The sequence below is a fragment of the Chrysemys picta genome, chromosome 8 (genome assembly GCF_011386835.1).
Source record: "Chrysemys picta bellii isolate R12L10 chromosome 8, ASM1138683v2, whole genome shotgun sequence".
Lineage (NCBI taxonomy): Eukaryota > Metazoa > Chordata > Testudines > Emydidae > Chrysemys > Chrysemys picta.
This window is the reverse complement of record NC_088798.1, coordinates 109,436,969-109,456,242: the sequence shown is the minus strand read 5'-3', so window position 1 is coordinate 109,456,242 and position 19,274 is coordinate 109,436,969. Positions and strand designations below refer to the sequence as shown.

Sequence of the window (19,274 nt, the reverse complement as noted above, 5' to 3'; positions counted from 1 at the left end):
TCTCTTCCGCACCCCTCCGCTGTGCCTGCGGGTTCGGGGGGCAGGCCGGGGGCTGGGAGGCTGCTCGCTATGGGGAGCTGGTGTCCCAGCGGCCCGCACCCGCTCCACCCCCCCAGCGCCCGCCTGGGGGTCCCCTCTAGGGCGCCCCGCCGCGGCCCTGCTCCGCGGAGGGTCCCGCCTTAGGGGGACGAGCCTGGCCCACCTCGCGGGCGCTGTGCTCCGCCCCAGAGCAAGCCGGGCCCCCCGCGCCCCGCCCGCCGCCTGGCTCCGCCCGCCCGCCCGCCGCAGTGACAGCCGCGCCCGGGCCCCGCCGCCCCGTCCGCCTCCCGGCTCCGAGCGCTGCGCGGCGGCCAGGCAGCGCCCGTGCTCGTCCGGCGGGGCCGCCATGGCCGACGACTTCGGCTTCTTCTCGTCGTCGGAGAGCGGCGCCCCGGAGGAGGACCCCGCCGCCGCCTTCCTGGCCCAGCAGGAGAGCGAGATCGCCGGCATCGAGAACGACGAGGGCTTCGGGGCGGCCGACGGGGGCCCGGGGCAGGCCCCGGACGTGGGGGGTGAGTGCGGGGGGGAGCCGGGCTGGGGCAGGGCCCTTGCTGGGCTGGGGGTGGGCCATGACCCCCCCCCCCGGGCACGGCGTGGGGCTGGGTGATGGGGATTACCCCCCCCCGGGCTGGGCCCCCGCTGGGGTGGGCCATGACCCCCCCCGGGGCTGGGCATGGCGTGTGCCCCCAGTGGGGCTGGGTGATGGGGATTCCCCCCGCTGGGGTGGGCCATGACCCCCCGGGGCTGGGCACGACGTGTGCCCCCAGTGGGGCTGGGTGATGGGGATTACCCCCCCCCCGGGGCTGGGCCCCCGCTGGGGTGGGCCATGACCCCCCCCCCCGGGGCTGGGCATGGCTTGTGACCCCCAGTGGGGCTGGGTGATGGGGCTTACCACACACACACACACACACACACAGGGGGCTGGGACCAGCCTGGGGCTTCTGCTGGGGGTGGGCCATGACCCCCCCCCCCCCGGGGCTGGGCATGGTGTGTGGCCCCCAGTGGGGCTGGGTGATGGGGATTCCCCCCCCCACGGGGCTGGTCCCAGCCTGGGTCTTCTGCTGGGGGTGGGCCATGACCCCTGGGGCACAGTTGCGTCCCCTATGCTGACTGTACATGGTGCTACAGCTGTGAGCAACGGCCTCCTTTGGCTTGACAAGCAGCCCCCCCCCTCCCCTTTTAGGAGCATGTCCCCATGTCCTTCACTGGGGTGGGTCTGGGGGACCTAGCTGTGGGGATTTGTCTCCTTCTAACTCCTCTTCCCGCTTGTGGCTGGGGGAAGGATGTCGGGCTGGTAACAGCCAGCAACCTGGCTGGAGCTGGGCAGTAACTGCTTTGTCCCAGGAATAGAAGAGAGGTTTTGGACACAGGAGCATGGTCTCATGGTTAAAGTACACATCTACCCCGATATAACGCTGTCCTCGGGAGCCAAAAAATCTTACTACGTTATAGGTGAAACCGCGTTATATCAAACTTGCTTTGATCCCCCCCCCCCCCGGAGCACTGCTTTACCGCGTTGTATCTGAATTCGTATTCTATCGGGTTGCGTTATATCGGGGTAGAGGTGTACATGGGGAGGGACTGCGAGTCAGGACTCCTGGGTTCCATTCCCCACTCTGCCAGGGGTGGAATGGGCTCACCTGCCTGCCCGGGGAGTAGGGCTCTCAGGGTTCCCAGGTCCCATCTCTACAGGACTTGGAGCTCTGGCGTGGGCCGAGCACAGATGATGTTACCCTGGAGTTCAATGGACAGCATGGCTGCTCCTGGCTCTGCTGGCTTTGGTCTCTGCTCTCCCAGTGCTGCTTACTAAAGATCAGGACACAGCCGCCACTTCTCAGTGTGACGTGCCCCCGGAGCTCCTGCCCCGTAGGACTACTGGGCTGAAGTCAGACAGCAGCAGGGCGAAGGCGAGCTGCCCCAGCTCTGCCCTGCCGTGATCCCGCTGCCATGGAGCGGAGGCTCAGTCTTTGTGGCTCATTCAGGCAATAAGGGGCCCCTCATGCTGGCTGGGGGGTGAGCTTGTGAAGGGTGGTCAGCTTGTCACACTGACATGAGCACACCAGGGCCGGGAAGGCAGCAGGCCTGGCTCTCCTCTAGCCCAGCGTAGGGACAGGTCAGTGGAGTTCACAGCAGAGCCAGACTCGGGGCCCAGGGAGGCATTGGGAGTGGCAGCTGGAAATGCTGCCAGACAAGATCTAGCAAGCCACGGCACTGGGTGTAGCCACCTACTTAGAGTGTGTGTGCAGGAGTGTGACAGGGTGGAAGAGAAAGGAGGGTGCGGCTGTGCAGGGATAGGAAGCAGCAACAGAGAGGGATCTAAGGCCCTGCTCTGACTGGAGCAGCTGGCAGGGTGGAAGGTCGAAGTCTGCTTCCTCATGCCCCTGTTTCATGCTGTCTCTCCCCTGAGTAGCCTCCCCTAAGGCCATTAGCTCAGCTGGACTGTAGCTGTGAAGTTGCCTGATTCCCAGGAAGGAAGCTGTGAGCCCCATGGCTGGTCTGGCCCATGCCCGGCTGCATTGGCTGTGTGAATCCAGGACATGGGGGTCCAACTGAGCTGCAGGCCCCTGCCTGCCTGCATGTCATTGGGGAGAACCCACATCCCTCTCTAGATGGAGGCAGGGGCCTCTTCTCGGTGCTCCACTACCCCTCCAAGGCCATCAAAGGGGCTGGAGTCTGGCTCCCCTTTGCCCCAAATAGCCTTCACCTCAGTTGGAATTATTAGTAATATTAGAAATAATTAATATTAATATGGGAGACTACCAGACACTAATTTAACTGTACATTCCTTTATTGAGTCCAAAGGCCAAATAATACTTTATACAGTTGCTCAAAACATGCCTGACTGCCTAAAAATAAGCAGTCATTACACCCGAGACAGTCACAATGTATTCGGTATACTTATGGATGGGCCAGATCTAGGGAAAACAGTCTCATCCTGGCGTGCTCCAGCCTGATGACGTAGGGTCTGACAAAGAACCCTCAAACTCATCACACTTTTTATACCCCCAACAAACCAATGCTGCCATAGCCCATTACCACTTGAGCTAACAAATACTTGGAGACAGTTCACCCTAGTTTTCAAATTTAATCCAGAGAGGATTTACAACCTCCGTTCTCCCAAGGTCTTTCCTCCTCATCTCTTCCCCTCCTACCTGCTGTCCAACAGCTTTTTCATGGCACCTGGGCTCACCTAGCCTTTAGTTTTAAGATAGCACAGGTATCTGGGGTGAGAGAGTCCATGTTGGCTCCTTTTAAGACAGATTCTTGTTGTCTTATTTGAAACCGTCTGCAGTCTCCCCTACCGATCAGAGGCCGTCTTTGTAGAAACTGTCCCTTGCCTCGTTAATTACTTTTTGAACCAGACATCCTTCCTCCTTCATTCCTTCTGGCCCCATAACTCATGATTTTCAAAGCCTTCCTTCTACTAGCTAGTCAGTACCTTGCTTCACAGTGCGTATATTTTCTTAACCAAAGCTAACTTTAGTTCTTTACTTTCATATTTATTCCACAACCTAACAGCCGAGAGCCTGGTCAATATGCCCAACAGGCTCATCTCAGGGACAGATCTCTGAAGGGGCGAGCGGGTGGGGGAAGATAATTCTGCCCATTTTATAGGGGGAGAGACTGAGCCACAGAGGGAGGGGACCTGCCCAGTCATAGGGCGTCAATGCTTGTGCTGTGAGTAGAACCCAGAGCTTCCAGTTCCCAGCCCTTATGTAATGTCCCTCCTCCCAGCTCTGCCCCGTCGGAGCATTGCCCCAGGTGTGGCATTGGGACTCCCTGGTGGTCTTGTGGGCCCAACAACAGCACCACCGCTCCATGCGCCTAGCTGGCTGTGCGGCCCATCTGCAGGCTGCCCCGCCAAAGGCTCTGGGACCTTCCTGCCTGCCTCAACTGGGTATGGCACAGCACAGGCAAAGTGGAGTCAAAATGGTCCAGCCTCTGTTTGGGAGTCCCAGGAGCTGGTTGGAGGGATTCAGCTGATTGCCCCTGTGAATGACCAATCACATGATGTGCCCATGTGTGACCTCACCGCTCAGGGACCTTGGCTTTGGTTGGAATGTTTGAAAGTTGGGGGAATATTTGTTGTTACTAATAATAGTCATAATAACAATCAGTGCGGCTTAAACCTGGCCAGCCTCCCGGCTTGGGGGCTTGGGAGCAGTGCCCTGCAATTGCTCTAATCACTGGATCAGATAAAGCACCAGGAAAAGTGTCATAAGGACATAAATACACCGGAGCCGAATCCCCTCGGACACACATGTCTGGTGGGGAGAGGCGGAGGGACATGCTCCTCAGAGAGGGAGTTTCACACCCTGGGGCTAGCACTGAGCCCTCCTTTGTCCCTCGGCTATAAGGGCTTTAAATCCCAACGTGATAGCTTAGAATCCCTCCACCTCTCCCCAGGCAGCCAGGAGGAGGCAGGGCGGGTGGGCAGAATGTGATCATAATGCTGGGAGCAGGGGCATGCTGCCTTTTGCATGAGCTGAAGTGAAGCCAAGGGAATTACTGTCAGCAAGGTGAGGGATTTACTGACTAGAGCCAGGGAGATAGTGCTGCACAAGCTTCCCTTAGCACAGCTCTGACCCACAGCCCCACGCTCACAGTTCTGCCAGTGCCCTTCATTTCCGACCCACAGCCCCCCACTAACCCGGCCCTGGGCTCACCCCCCCCCAGCTCTCCCAGTGCTGTTCAGTCATGATCCCCCAGCCCCCTGCTATTTCAGCCATGAGCTCTGCACACCCCAACACACACAGACAGCTCTGTGTGCCAAGCTGAAACCAGCAATCTTGGGTCCCTCGTGTGCTGCTAACAGCTGGGTAACATGTTTCTCCCTTGCCTCCAATGCAGCTGATTTTGAGGACGTGGGGGCCACTGTGAACGGAGATTTCTTTCAGGTGAGAGCCAGACCCTTTGCCCTGCCCTGCACTTAGGAACAGTCCCCCAGTGGGTTTGCTTGGGCAGAACAGCACCACCTTGCAGGCCCTGTGGACTGAGGCTTCGGCGCTCCCCTGGCCAGAGCTAGAACACCCCTTGTTATCGGTGACTGTGCCCGGCCCCTCATTCCGGGGACTCGGCGGTGCGGGCGGGACACCAGGATTCTCCCCACAGAGGCAGGGTGTGACGCCAACAGTATGACACTAGGACCCAGAAAAAGGGAGGCGTCTGGTTCCAACCAGCGGGGTGGAGGGATCGGTAGCAGGACAGTGCCCCGTCAGAATGACTATGACTTCACAGGCGCATTAGCCAGGTGACTGCGTCTGCCCCGTGATGCCAGTTGTTAGGATGATGTCACAAAGGTGCAGCCCGTAGCCCCTCCCCAGAGCAGCAGCAGCTGATGGGGGTGTAACGGGGACAGACATGAAAGTCGTGTTGGCAGCGAATGGCAAGTTCTATCGGGTTGCGCCGGTGAGTGGCTGCTCGGCAGGAGGCGGGTGGGAGGAACTGGGCAGTGGGACGGGTTTGATGCTGTTAGAAGGTGCTAGCTGGCCTGTCGGAGAGGAGGGCGTCTGGCCTTGGTGGCCCCTGTCTCTGTGCTGAGGGGGTGCTTGGGGTCAGCCACGGGGGTGGGCTCCTTGCTATGGATGTGGGAACAGACTGAGTCCCCCAGTTCTTCCTCTTGGGCCCCTCAGTGGGTTTGGTCACTATCAATCCAGAGGGGGGCATCACACTTCACCCCTCTGCAGGGGTTCCACCCGCCGGGGCTCCTCTGAACACGTGCCCTTGCTGTGCCATGCTTAGGGAGGGTCTGGGGGCAGGCAGGGAGTGCTGGAGAGGGCTGCTTTTCATGGGGAAGTGCTTGTCCCCTGCAGGAATCCAATGGCCCCACGGATGGCTACGCAGCCATCGCCCGGGCTGACAGGCTGACCCAGGAGCCCGAGAGCATCCGCAAATGGCGGGAGGAGCAAAAGAAACGGTTGCAGGAGCTGGGTGAGTGGGGTGGGCGGGGCGGGCGGCTCCTCTACCCAGCGTGGAGACCCTGCCCGCTTCTGTCCCTAGCAGCTGCGGAGAACATGGGCTCCTAGGCCCTTTCTATTGCATTGCCACACTCCCAGGGCACCCGGGGAGACACCCTGCTCTCCCAGGCTCGTGTTCCCTGACCCTGGCTGGGGCGCCAACCCAACGGCCGGGCTCCCGGCAGGAAGTGTGGGTGGGTGCCCCAGCTCCTACGCTGCCTGCAGCACCTCTCTCACTGAAGCCTCCTCTTGCGCGCTCCACCCGGCTTCTGCAGCGGGAGTGCTGCTGCTCGGCGGGCCTGGAGAGAGTGGGCCACACGCAGGCGCTGAAAGCCTCGTCCTTGGGGGCTGCAGAGTCCCTCGGGCATGCGCTTAACTGGGAGGATGGGAAGCTCGTGCTGGAGCAGCAGGGTGGTCTGGTGACGTGAGCATCTGCCCCAGGAGAAGAGTCTCTGACCCGGGCCCCTGCTGCCTGTACAGCCCTGTCTGCTTCTGTTCTCCCGCCAAGGGAGCGAGCTGACCCCTGCAGCAGAGCCTGCTGACCGCCCGTCCTGCTTGTGCTCTAGATGCTGCTTCGAAGGTGATGGAGCAGGAATGGCGTGAAAAGGCCAAGAAGGACCTGGAGGAGTGGAATGTGCGTCAGAGTGAGCAGATGGAGAAGAACCGAGTTAACAACAGGTATGGTGGGGGATGGGGCGGTGGGGCCGGCCGGGGATGCAGGGAGCCTGTCGCTCAGCTGAGCTGCGTGCAGCCAGAGGAGGTGCCCGGGGCTGGTCCATCCAGAGTCCTAAAGCCAGATCCACAGTGGCTCTCACTGGCAATAGTCACTGTCAATAACAGCTCCCAGTCCCCTGGGGCCTTGAAATGCAGCCACCCCTGGGCTGGAGCCCAGCAGCAGAGTGGTGGTGGGGATCTTTGTCAGGAAATGGGGTCACACCCCTACTCCTCTGAGAGGTGCCCTGCGGAGGAGATGCCTCGCTTCGGAAGGTCTCATCCCGTCCGGATGCTGCGAGACGCTTGTTTCCGTGATGCTGGTGCTGTGGCATCTAAGCACCGAGTCAGTCCGATTTCACTGCCTGCCTCGCACTGGGGGGTTTCTATGTTCCTGCCCTGCTGCCGGGAGCCCGGGCTCACTAGTGAATCGGAACGGGTTCCCTGCCCCGTCGGGCTGGGGAAGGACACTAACCCCGTCTCTCTCTCTCTATCTAACCCTTTGCCTGCCTGGCTGCTCTGCGTCTGCTCTCCCTGTCTCCTGCTCATGCGCTAGGATTGCTGACAAAGCATTTTACCAGCAGCCGGACGCCGACGTGATCGGCTACGTGTATGTGCCTCTTGCTGTCTCTGTGTCCTTTCCCTAGAGAGCCCTGGGGATTTCAACCCTCAGAGACACTCACTGCCCAGATAGGGGTTCCCAGGGGCCCTTGGCCTCCAGGGCGGGGGGAGGGGGGGGCACCCAGCTGAGCACGTCCTACTGGCGGATTCACAAGAGGTGAGTGGGGCTTTGGATCAAGCCTGTTGAGGCAGGTAGAAAGGGGGGAGGTGCCCCATCAAGAATCTGCCCCCCCACGCCCCTGGGAGGGATTGCTGCACCTGCCTCCCCAGGGCTGGCTGGCAACGTCCCAGGTGAGCGCAGGCCCCCCGGAGTCTGAGCGCAGGGAGGGTCGGCACCTGGGGCACCCTTCACGTGAGGCAGACGGCTCTGTCTGGGTGTGTAAGAGCCTCGCTCGCTGCTGGGAGCCGGCTGCCTCGGGCCTGGAGATCCGGGAGCGTGAGCCCAGCAGCTGGACGGGGAGGATGGTTTGCAAGCTGGGCGTGTGCATGGTTGGGGCTGGCCCAGGCTCGGGCAGGCAGGTTGGCTGTGCTGAGCCCAGCGGCTCTAGGACAGTAGGATAGCAATGGCCAGGCTAGTCGCGAGGCTGTTGTTTGTGACACTGGGCTACCCACAACCCCAAAGCAAAGGGGCGGGCTGCTGGTCTCTCCTGGGAGCAGCTGGCTGGGGCCCCAAGCGCTTGCTCTGGAATGGCCCAGCCAGGACTCTGTGTCCCGGAAGGAGGGGGCGTTGCCTGATCATGGGAGAGGCGATGGGGGTGAACCGGGTGGGAGGGCAAGTGTGGTGCCTAGCAGCGCCTGGGTCCGACCCACTGGGAAACAGGAACCGCCCTGGTCTCAGGAGGGAGGCCCAGCAGCCCCCTCTCCCTCAGGGACTGACCCCCGCGTCTCCCGCAGGGCCTCGGAGGAAGTCTTCCTGAAGGAGTCCAAGGAAGAAAACCCCGGCACAGAGTGGGAGAAGGTGGCCCAGCTGTGTGACTTCAACCCCAAAAGCAGCAAGCAATGGAAGGACGTGTCGAGGATGCGCTCGGTGCTCATTTCCCTCAAACAGACGCCCCTGTCCCGCTAGCCGCCCACCCAGCACGACCAAAGAGTGGGGGGGGCAGGGGAGGACACGGGCCACTCCTCCGCCAGCGGGCTCGCCTGGACAAGCACAGCAGGTTCAGTCAGACGCCAGCAAGGGGCACTGCTGCCCCTGCCTCCGCTCCCCCGCCCCCTTTGCTCCCTGGTGTGCGTGGCTGGCTTGGTTGGGTTGCTGGTTGTAACCGTCCCCTGATTTTCCTTTGCTTAAAGGGTGCATTGGTCTCTTTTTACACTTATTTATTACCATGGTGGTTCCCTGGTCAACAGGGTTGGGCTCCCTCCCCCGCTGCCTCTGGGGCAGGGAGCTCGACGCCGACAGGCCAGGCACAGGCCTGACGCTGCGAGAGATCCCGGGGTCTCCTTGCCGTCCCTCACATCGACTCTCCCATCTCTGCCTCAGACGCAGAGAGCTGAGCCAGTCCGGTGGGTGCAGACCCTGCCGCCTCTTGGCCACGGCACTGGGTGAGAGTGGGATGAGAGGCAGCATTGGCTAGTATCCTAGCATGGGGCTGGGAGCCAGGACGCCTGGGTTCCAATCCCAACTTCTCATGGGACCCTGGCCCTCGTGTGTCCGCCTGTAACGGGGGATGACGCTGCGCTGCCTGCAGGGGGGGGCTGTGACACTGGGAGGGGCAGGGCCGGTTCATGGCTGCACAGGTGTGACGTCGGCTGGAGGCAGCGGCTGGCTGCACACAAGCTGCCAGGGAAAAAGGAGAATCTCAGTCGGGGACACTCCAGGCAAGGCAGAGCTGAGAGCAGGCAGGAGCATAACCCCCAGCTCCTCCTCCCGTGTTAGTCTGTGTTTCTGGCATTGCAGGACTGGAGAGGCAATGGCAGCGGCTCCCCCTGCCCTGGGGAACTCTCTGCCACAGGACAGGGCTGAGGCTGAGCTCACGGGATTGGGCATGTGGCTGGCTAAGGACACAGCGATGTCTTTGACAAGTCAAGGTCAGGGCTCAGGAGACATCTCCCCTAGGGGAGCCTATTCCACCACTGCTCATTAGGGAACGTCTTGTTCCTCCCTCTGGAGCACCCGCTCCTGGCCTATCATGGAGCCGGGATACCAGGTTCGATGGGCCCCTGGGCTGAGCTGCTCCGGCACTTCCTCTGCTCCTATGTGAAGGGAGGGGAGTGCAGAGCTGCCCCTGCCCTGCTGCAGGAGACACGGGCTGAGATCCCCCTTTGAGCTTGGCCAGGGAGAGAAAACCCCTGCCCACCCGCCCCCCTCCCCCCGCATGGACTTGATACTCCCCAAGGAAAAACTCTAGCTCTGGTGTTTGGACTCTGCCCTGCCTCTGAGCAACTGATGGGCCCTGGAAAAGTAAGGGGAGGGCCTGGCGTGGGGACAGGTACCGGCTGAGGCAGCCTGGCCTAGTGGCTTGTGGCTGCATGTTTCTTTTGTCCCACCCCTGGCCTGCCAGCTAAAGGGACTCCACTCTCCTCCCCTGCGTGATGCCCTTTGGGGAGGGGGCTCAGCTTCCTCCCCAAGCCCCTTCTCAGCTGCTCTGTCAATAGGTGCTTGGTGAGGTCAGGGCAGCGCCCAGCACAGGGAGCCTGGAGCCCAGAACCCATCTGTGCACTCAGGAGCAGACAGGCCCGCTAGACCCACTTCGCCCTGGGGCTCTGCCTCCTGCCATGTTCTTGCCGTCTCTGTCCTGGCCGCATTCGCCTTGGGCAGGGACTGGGTCAGGCGTGGGACAGCTCGCCCAGGGCATGCAGCCTGGTGTGCTGGGTGGGGAGAGCAGGCTGGGAGGAGACACTGGCAGGGAGCTCAGGGCAAAGTCCATAAAGCCAGGAGCCCCTTCCAGCCAAGGGGGTGAGGCACAGGGGAACCTCTCTCCCCTGCAGACCCAGCCCTGCCCCAGCTGAGTCCTGCTGCTCAGGTTTAGGGCTGCGGCTCTTGGCAGGAGGACGTGGCTGCTCAGAGACGCCCGGCCGGGATTCCCTGCTCCAGGACCCTGAGAGCGGCAGAGCAGCAGCCTGAAACTGGGCCTAGCGCCTGCACGAATGGAGGGTGGGTTTGACTTCCATTCCAGTGACAGCGATGCCTCCTTTCACGCGGGCTGTGCGGGCCGCTCCCAGGCTTCGTTGCTGGGCAGGTCTGATAATTACTGGGTGTGTCAGCGGCTGAGGGCGGTAGCCCAGCCTCTGCAGGCTTGGGGAGCCTAAGCCGCCCGGCTAGCCCATGGGAGAGTCCCCCTACCCTGCCTTGTACGCCTACCAGCAGGAAGCACAGCCTAGGCATCCCGCCCTCATTTCTAGCAGGGAGCAGGACCCCAGGGTGATAGCTGGTGCTGCTGCTTTACAGACAAGGGCCCGGATCCTCCTCCATCCCAGGTGGCAGCTCTGGCTGTTCTGTGTCCCCCCAGCTTTGGTATATGTGACCTTGTACAAATAAACTGACATGACTCCCACCCAGCCCAAGGAGCAGCCGCTCGCTTTCTTTCTAGGCTGACGCGTCTCTGAGCGGGCGTGGGGGAATCCGCTGCGGTGCTGAGCACGTAAAGCACCCCGCAGCCTGGGGCCTCGCTCGCAGCAGGGCTCAAAGGAGACCTTAGGGAGGGGAGCCCACCTCAAGGAAAAGCAGGAGTGAGGTGGGTTCACTCTGCAGCTTTACCTCCAGCAGTTGCTGTGGGCTCGGCTCGGGGTGGCTGATGAATTCGGAGCCTCCAGGAAGCAGAGAGCTAATCGGGATCGTGTTTGGAGCTGGGCGTCCCCCACACAGCTGGATTCTCCTGAGCAGACATCGCCAGTCTCGCTCCATTCAGACGGCAGCATCTGGGGAAGCTTTTGTTGTGCGGACCCTCTCCCGGAACTGGGCACGTGCCCCCAGGGGAGGGGTGCTCAGAGCCTTGCTGGCTGGGATGGTAGAAGCAGCTGCCTCCTGGCCTGAAACAAGTCAGCTCCAGTTGTGCAATGCAGAGTCCTCTTTGGAGGTAGCACAAGGGATAGAGCCAAGACATGGAGCTTCTTCAGCCAAAGGAAGGTTTATTAACAGCAGCCGCCACCCCACTGAAGAGAAACAGTTTCACCTGTCAACACGATCAGATACAAATGCACTGGCCTCCTGCAGGCCACCTCCCAGGACCTGCTCTTCTAGCTTGAATTGACTCTACGGGCTACTTCCAAAGCGGAGGTTCACATGACCTGGCTGTCTTTATTCCCAACAGAGACAAGGACCTCAGCATGCCTGACGCTAGGGCGTCAGCTATAGCGAAACTCCCATTACCTTAAATCCAAACAGCCCATTGTGAAGCAGATCCTGGCTGGGCGAGATGAGCCAACCCCACCGCTCTGAGCCCCACCAGATTGCAAACGAACAAGGCACTTTGTCAGACTAACCCGGCAATCCCTTCCTCCTGTGCCGAGAGGCAAAGCCACAGCACCCTTGACTGAAACAACCCCCCCTGTCCATCCAAATGGCCAATGCAAGCCCCTGGGCTCTGGCCAGGGGAAGGGGGATGGGAGTCTTTGTTCTCTGACTTCCTTCTGTCCAGCTCCAAGTAGCTTTATTCTACTCAGAGAAGCTGCCCTCATAGGCTTCCGCATTCACGGTCTCAAAGATTCTAGGCCATTTGGCTGTTTACGAGTACAGGACAGCAAACCTCCGAGAGGAAAGCTGGGACCCTCCCCAGTCACAAAGATTCCCTGGACACAATATGGCATGGAGACCCCTTCATGGCACAAATCTTCTGCATAGATCATCGCGTCTGCTGTGTGTAGCTCCTCATGTCCTTCCTTTTGTCAGCTGCTCAATGCAGGACCCCAGCCACCAGTTTGGTGCGGTCAATACCATCTGCTTTCTGCCTTTCTCCATCAGAGTCCTGCACTACGCAGCTGCCAAAAGGAAGGACAGGAGAACTACACCCAGCAGATATGATGATTAGATTCAACAGACCCATTTCCCTCCCTCTCATTAAATCCTCCCACCCCAGCTCTGCATGTCTGACCTAGGAAGACCAAAGATTCTTTATAATACTTTGGAACTACATCAATATCTGCTAAAGGAGGATCCTTATTCATTGAGATTTTTGCCCTTATCTGGGTTTTCCCCCCCCCCATCTTTCAATGTTAATACTAAACACGTTCCAATTAATGCATGGAGAGCTTTCAAATGGAATCTCCTGCTGGGAAGTTTGTTAAGACAGGAGAAAATACTGCTCCCGTTGGGCATTAGAAACTCAGAACGCAGGAAGTTTTAGTTCTTGACAAAGGTTGATTAGTTTCACAGCAGTTAAACTCCAATCAAAATATTATTAAAAAAACACAGACCTTATCTGACCCCACCTTTGAAACCCTCCAATTTCACACATTCTAACAGGAAGCTACATTTCCTGTGTCCTAATCTCCATCACTACAGCAGCAAGGTAGTGGTTCTCTACCTGTTCTCCCCCCCTCCATATAGTACGGAAGAACCCTTCACAATTTCCCTCTGCTTTGGAATTCAATGTCCTGATCAGAATCTCACTGCAATTTTCTCTTTACGAAGCACGGGTGCAGTTGGCTTATGGTTGGTAACCTAATTGATCACCCATTCTCTCCAGACAAGCCCTGGTCATGGGATGTGATCTCTCTAGACAGGATCTAGCTCCAGAGAGGGGGACTGCTCTCTTGCTCCCACTCCCTGCCCGGAAAGGTGCATCACTTGATTTGCCTAAGCCCCAGCACAGCCCCTTCCCCATGGGGGTCACCAAGGCAATGGGTTCAACGGCCATTAATAATGCTGGGTGCTAGAGACAGAGGCCTTATCCTGATGCTGCCTGTGGATCCCCCAGGAAAGGATGAGTGCCCATGGAGTCAAGAAATCTCACGGGTCAGGTTTTAGGTTGAATCACTCAGGTGTATTCGCTGCATTTCCAAAACTCTAGAACCCAGTAGGATCTTTAATAATTGCTCCACCACCATTGAGCTGGTCCCCCAGCAAGATGAGAGCAGCCAAAGGGCCCATTTCTGCGACATGAAGCAAAGGTTGTCTGTCCATTCCTGGAGACTGCGGCTCATGGCCAGCCTGACCTCACTTCTGAGCTTTCATTGCTGTGGCCACTACCCCCACCATGAGGGCAGCAATGGTGAAGCCCTGAGCCAGGACACGGGCCCGCATCATCACCTGGGACTGGTGGGTATTGCCCTTCTGGAAGCAAATGAGTCCATAGATCAGAGCCCCTGCAGTGGAGAGGCAGCCTGCAGAGAGGGACAACACTGGGAGGTTAGTGGGGGGCAGTAGGCTGAAGTCTGTGGGGCAGGGTTCAGGGCCCCTGTGGGTCACCCCTCACTCCACCCCTTTCCCCAAACCTCAATGTCTCCTCCCTCCCCACCCCATTTCCCCTGCTTCACCTCCCTCTCCCTGCCCTCAGGGTTAGTAGGCACTGGATAACACCCTCCGGCAGGAGAGGGCCACCCCGGGTTATGTCCCATTTCCAGAGCATTCCCAAACCCCTCATTGATGGGATGGGGAAGGGTATTCACTCAGCTCCGCTTCCTCCTACTCGTCCTCGCATCATCCCTGCCCCTGATTCTGGACCCCCAGGTCCCTAACTCCCCCATCCCCCCAGACTCTTAGCTCCCCACTCCCCTCAGATATGCCCCCACACCCCAACAGGCACCCAGCCCCCTAGCTTCCCCCATGCCACACCTTCCCCCTGACCTCTAACGCACTCTGTCTCACCCAGGCCCCTCGTTCCCACCCACCCCGGCCCCTCACGCCCACTCCCCCCAGACCCCTCGCTCCCCCCAGACCCGCCCCCTGCCCCCCCACTCAACCCAGGCCCCTCCCCCCAACCCACTTCCCCAGGCCCCTCGCTCCCACCTCCCCCCTGCGCCCCACCGGCCCCTCGCTCCCGCCCCCCCATTCCCACTCCCCCCTGTGCCCCCCAGCCCCTCGCTCCCGCCGCCCCCCCCGCTCCCACTCCCCCCAGACCCGCCCCTCCAGGCTCCTCCCTCCCCCCCAACCCGCTCCCACTGCCCCCAGCCCCTCGCCCCCCCCCGACCCACTCCCACTCACCGATGGGCACCAGCGGGTTCTCGCGGCTCTTGCGCAGGAACTTGTCCCGGAACCCCTCCCGGTGCACGGGGGTGGGGATGAAGCCCTCGATAAGGGGGGGGCTGCTGGGGTCAAAGGGCGGCGGGGAGCTCTGAGCCATGGTCACCACTCCCGCGACCATGCACAGGAAGGTGACTGCCAAGGAGCCTCCTCAGCCACCGTACTTGGAACGGAAGTCAATTGCAGCCGTGGGACTACATATCCCAGCAGGCCATACGGTTGCAGCGGTCGTGTTAGCGCAAGGCCTTCTGGGATATGTAGTCCACCCCAGACCGGCCCCTAGCGAAGGTCTTAGGGTAGCCCTCACGGTAGAACTACATTTCCCATCACGCCCAGCGCTCGGCCCAGCCCGGCGGCCCTGGGGTCTCTGACTGCGGCCGCGTGAGCTCGGAGCCGCCGCGATGCCGAAAGCCAAAGGGAAAAACCGGCGCCAAAAGTTCGGCTACAGCGTCAACCGCAAGCGGCTGAACCGGCAGAGCCGCAAGCGGGCGGCGCCCCGTATCGAATGGTGAGTGGGCCGGGCCGGGCCGGGCCGGGGAGAGGAAGGGCTGGGGGGGAGCGGGGGGATCTGGACCGAGGGGAGGGGCTGGGAGGGGGGAGCGGGCCCGGCCGAAGTGGGGGGAGAGGAGGGGCTGGGAGGAGGGGGTCGGGGAGGGGGAGTGGGCCGGAGAGGAGGTGGGACTGGGGGGGAGCGGGGGGGATCTGGACCGAGGGGAGGGGCTGGGGGAAGAGGAAGGAAACGCTGGGAGGGGGGAGCGGGCCGGAGAGGAGGAGGGACTGGGGGGGAGCGGTGGGATCTGGACCGAGGGGAGAGGGTGGGTCCCTGCCGTGGGGAAGAGTGGGCAGTATTCTGGACTCCATTGGTGGTTAGGCCGTGTAGTGGGTCGGGGGGAGGCTGCGCCCCTCGGGACAGCCCCCCCCCCCCCACTAGGGTGCGAGCCACCCCATAAAGGGGTCACCGGTACTGCATGAGAATTAAAGACCCTGCTCCTGGGAGTGTCTGCCCTGGCCCCAGAAGGGGTGGAAGTGTGGGGTTTCCTGAGGTTCCTCTGGCCAGACACAGGTAGTGGGAACAGGGCTCTTGCTGCATGGATGGGCCATTGATTGATGTGGTGATGGGTGTGAAATAGCCACTTTCCTCCCACTTTTGTCTCTGGCCAGCTCCCACATCAGACATGCGTGGGACAGAACCAAATCCGTGTCTCAGAACCTGGCTGAAATGGGGCTGGCTGCAGACCCCAACAAGGCGATTCCCATCCGGAAAAGGCAGCTACGGGTAAGTACAGCATAAGAGAAACACACTTCTCCCAAGTATCAGAGGGGTAGCCGTGTTAGTCTGGATCTGTAAAAAGCAACAGAGAGTCCTATGGCACCTTATAGACTAACAGACGTATTGGAGCATAAGCTTTCGTGGGTCTGACAAAGTGGGCATTCACCCACGAAAACTTACGCTCCAATACATCTGTTAGTCTTAAAGGTGCCATAGGACTCTCTGTTGCTTTTTACACTTCTCCCAAGAGGCTAAACCCCATGGATCAAGAGGGGGCCCAAGGAGTGGAAATGAACATAAGGGAAAACATCAGCTGGGTTATCTGGCAACACTCCCCCACTTGGATGGGTGACAATTCTCCAAGGGCACTGGTGGATGCCCAGTCACAATAGGAGACCCCTAACTAGACTGGACAAGGTACTAGAAAATCTGCCCTGCCTTGGTCCCTGGTGTGTGGACTCAGTGGGGTCTGCCATCTTGATTCTTTCTCTAGTGAGTGTGTGTGTGGAGGGTGGGGGTGGCAATGCAGGGAGAGCTTACGCGCATGTGCAAGGAGCTGCTGTCTCTTTTCCTTGGGGATTCGTTAGCGAGGGGCAGTGGGGTTAGCCTGGAGACGCTTCACTTGGCTCAGAGGGGCAGAAAGCAGGGATCAGTCCTCCTCTTTGTTAAAGCAGATGCTGTCAGGCCAAACTTGGCCCTAGCAAATATTGTCACAGGGCTTGTGATCAAAAACCTGAAAGCATCTATGTTCACATAGGCATTTCCTCAACTTGGGCAGTGACTCTAGGCCAGCCAAACGGCATAAGAAGTGAAGGGTAAATGAGGCTTTTCAAACGCCGAGGTGGTCGTAGTTACATGGACTAGGAAATGTGTTTAAGCCGGTCAGTGGTGCAATGGCTGGCTGGGGAAGGAACAGCCACCAAGGCCATGTCTGGATGCATGAGCCCCAGGTGAATGGAGTTTTCTTGAGCGGTCTCGTCTCCCATTCAATGCAGGTGATGGACATGGAGGTTGATGGCCAAGACAAAGGGAAGAGAGTCGTGCAGAAGCCTTACGTCCTGGACGGTTGGTACCACCTTCCTCTGGTTCGACGAGCGCTCGCTTTGCTGGCCGCGGCAGCCTCTGGGCACTGCAGTTCCCACTGTGCTCGTTTCCTGCGAACGAGGTGCAGCTCTCAGGCTCCTGGGTGGGCTGGTAACTTGCCCTCAATTGGGCAAAGCTTGGGTCAGTAGGCACCCTTCAGCCGAGGATTACGGATCCCTGCTGTGCCACGACTCTGGCATGTGTTCTTATGGAGCCGTTGCTTTGCCACCGATGTCAGAAATGGCTTTAGAGCTCTCTTGTGGGGGCAGCCAGCAGAGGGAGCTCAAGTAGCCAACAACCCCTGTTCCTAGAGCAGAGCTACCACTGGTTCATGTGCTCTGCCCTGTGCCCTAGGGGAGGATCCGGCTGATGGATTCCCCTCCCCACTCCTCTGGGCCTTGCCTTGGCTCTTCTCACCAGGGAGAGCTCTGATCATTCTCCGAGACCCACTCATCTCTGGTGCTCTTTGCAACAAGGAAACAAAGAGGCAAAGCCTGTTGGCTTGTGGTCATATCAAAAAGGGGGTGGGTGAAAGCTGGTTTCTGTAGCAGGACTACAAGCCCCCAGGAGCATCCTGCAGCGGCAGCTCCTCCCGTCTGAGCCCTCGGAGACGTAGTAGCGTGTGGCTGTGAGGTGGGAGATGACAGTTGTGCTTAGTATAATACAGGCTGTTAGGGAGACTGTCCCATAGTGATGTGTGAGCTGGACCTTGGCCCAGCTGGGTTTCGGAGTCATTCGCCCCTGAACGTCACCAGCCGAAGCCCTCAAAGCATCTGCTCTGGCAAAAGCATCAAAGGCCCTGCCAGCTTCTGTCCCTGGCTTGGGATTTAATCGCTCGATCTCTGCTCCCCCAGCCAGGGCATCTCTCTTCATGCCAACCCTCCTGCCTGCTCTCAGATCTGAGCACTGGAGCTGGCCACTGAGCCGATGAGGCAGACACACATCACATGCGGTAGGCGGCCTTGAGTCTGGGAACTTCGAACGCGTGTTGTCTGCTCTAAGCCACTGAGCTGCAGTGCCCCGGGTTACTAGGTGTTGGTGTCTCTGCCGCCACGAACGGGGAGTGGCCATTAATGCGGGACATGTCCCCGAGATAGACTAGCCACTGCCAGTGACGATGGCTCAGTCTCATTTCCACAGATACCAGGTCAGGGCTCCTTAGAAACACTGCATGGTTCTGTCTCTTGTCTGCCTGCGTCACTGTGTCTCTGCTTGCGGTGCCTAGAGCTGGAGTATGAGGCCAGCCTCCCGGAGAAGAAGTCGGAGACGCTCTCCAGAGACCTTATCGATTATGTGCAGTACATGGTACGGAACCATGGCGAGAACTACAAGGTGGGTGGTCCCTGCCTTTGCGGGGGGAGGGTTGGAGGAGGTGTCTGGGAGCCTCTGCCTCAGTGCTTGTGGCCAGTGGGAGAGCGACAGGGCAACCCCATCACGGCAACTTCTTAGCCATTGGGGGGGCGGGGCGGCGAGAAGCAGCCAGAGGTGTTCTGTGCCCTGGAGCCTGCATCCCAGTCTGGTGGCTCTGTCAGGGAAGCGGCTCTTTGAATCTCCTGGTTTGCATCTGAGTCACCTTTGGGCTGCATGAAACTTCACCCAATCTCTAACCACACCTGCCTGTGAGTGGAGTCGGGTGGGCGGCTCGAGGTGCCACCCCTGTGCTGCGTGCAGCCGGCCGTGGAGGTGCTTGTTCTTGGGCTGTGGGGGTCTCCTGGATGTCTGCTCCATCCAGCCCCCACGAGGCAGCTTCCCTGACTGTCCCCTCTCCCCACCCCCAGGACATGGCTCGCGATGAGAAGAACTACTACCAGGACACGCCCAAGCAGATCAAGAGGAAGATCAGTGTGTATAAGCGCTTCTACCCGGAGGAGTTCCAGGCTTTCACTGCATCCCTGCAGCAGGTCAAGATGGACCAGCAGTGACTGCTCCCACCCTGCCCTGTTGGACCCACCCGCAGCTGCAGGTCCTGTGCTGCCACTCCCCAGGCAACCCAGGGAAGATTGTCTCTGCCTGCTGGTGCCATTTCACCCTTCGCAGGCTGGGGCTCGCTGAACTAGAAGGTGGGAACGAGCGTGCGCTAGAACGGGCCCCTCCGTACGGCTGCTGGGGAGTCAGCTGCTGCCTCACCCTAGTGGGGGCGAAGGGAAGAGACCGTCTCTTGTGTCCTGCAGCTCCGAGTTACAATAAACCAGCGTGAATACACCCGAGTGCAGCTGGCTCCAGCTCCTGCCTGCACTGTGTGGAGTCGGGGTGGCCCCGGCGCTGACCCAAGGAAGTCGTCATTCTGGGAACTGCTCTGGTTCTTCACGGGTGGTGCTGTGGCCCCCTGCCCGGTGCAGCCATGGGGCGGGATTGTTCACAGTCCCCACGCAGGAGTCCACAGGGCTTTGCTGCTCTCTGCTTCGGAACAGCAGCCCTGGGAGTGGGAGGGTGCTGCCTTTCCCCAGCGCTACACGTTCACCTGCCGGGACGC

At 60.0% G+C, this 19,274-nt stretch overlaps 3 protein-coding genes across 4 annotated transcripts; 2 read left to right on the top strand and 1 right to left on the bottom strand.

Moving 5' to 3' along the window:
- The first annotated feature begins 260 nt into the window (after window positions 1-260).
- CLTB (clathrin light chain B) lies at window positions 261-10,826 on the top strand. Of its 2 annotated transcripts, XM_065555182.1 has the most exons (6): window positions 261-551; window positions 4,891-4,937; window positions 5,853-5,970; window positions 6,563-6,674; window positions 7,264-7,317; window positions 8,223-10,826. In XM_065555182.1, exons 1-6 carry the CDS (start codon window positions 386-388, stop codon window positions 8,392-8,394), a joined length of 669 nt encoding a protein of 222 aa, XP_065411254.1. In that variant the 5' UTR covers window positions 261-385; the 3' UTR covers window positions 8,395-10,826. The 2 variants fall into 2 exon arrangements, with proteins under 2 accessions (XP_065411254.1, XP_065411255.1); XM_065555183.1 differs by lacking the exon at window positions 7,264-7,317 and having other exon boundaries at window positions 271-551.
- HIGD2A (HIG1 hypoxia inducible domain family member 2A) lies at window positions 5,850-14,639 on the bottom strand. The gene is made up of 2 exons (XM_005282276.5): window positions 14,410-14,639; window positions 5,850-13,589 (listed from the first exon to the last, which is right to left on the bottom strand). Exons 1-2 carry the CDS (start codon window positions 14,567-14,569, stop codon window positions 13,423-13,425), a joined length of 327 nt encoding a protein of 108 aa, XP_005282333.2. The 5' UTR covers window positions 14,570-14,639; the 3' UTR covers window positions 5,850-13,422.
- A 139-nt stretch (window positions 14,640-14,778) lies between these two features.
- NOP16 (NOP16 nucleolar protein) lies at window positions 14,779-19,008 on the top strand. Its single transcript, XM_005282277.5, has 5 exons — window positions 14,779-14,956; window positions 15,610-15,724; window positions 16,714-16,783; window positions 18,027-18,133; window positions 18,580-19,008. The coding sequence occupies exons 1-5, from the start codon at window positions 14,850-14,852 to the stop codon at window positions 18,721-18,723; spliced, it is 543 nt and encodes a 180-aa protein (XP_005282334.2). The 5' UTR covers window positions 14,779-14,849; the 3' UTR covers window positions 18,724-19,008.
- The last annotated feature ends 266 nt before the right edge of the window (window positions 19,009-19,274 follow it).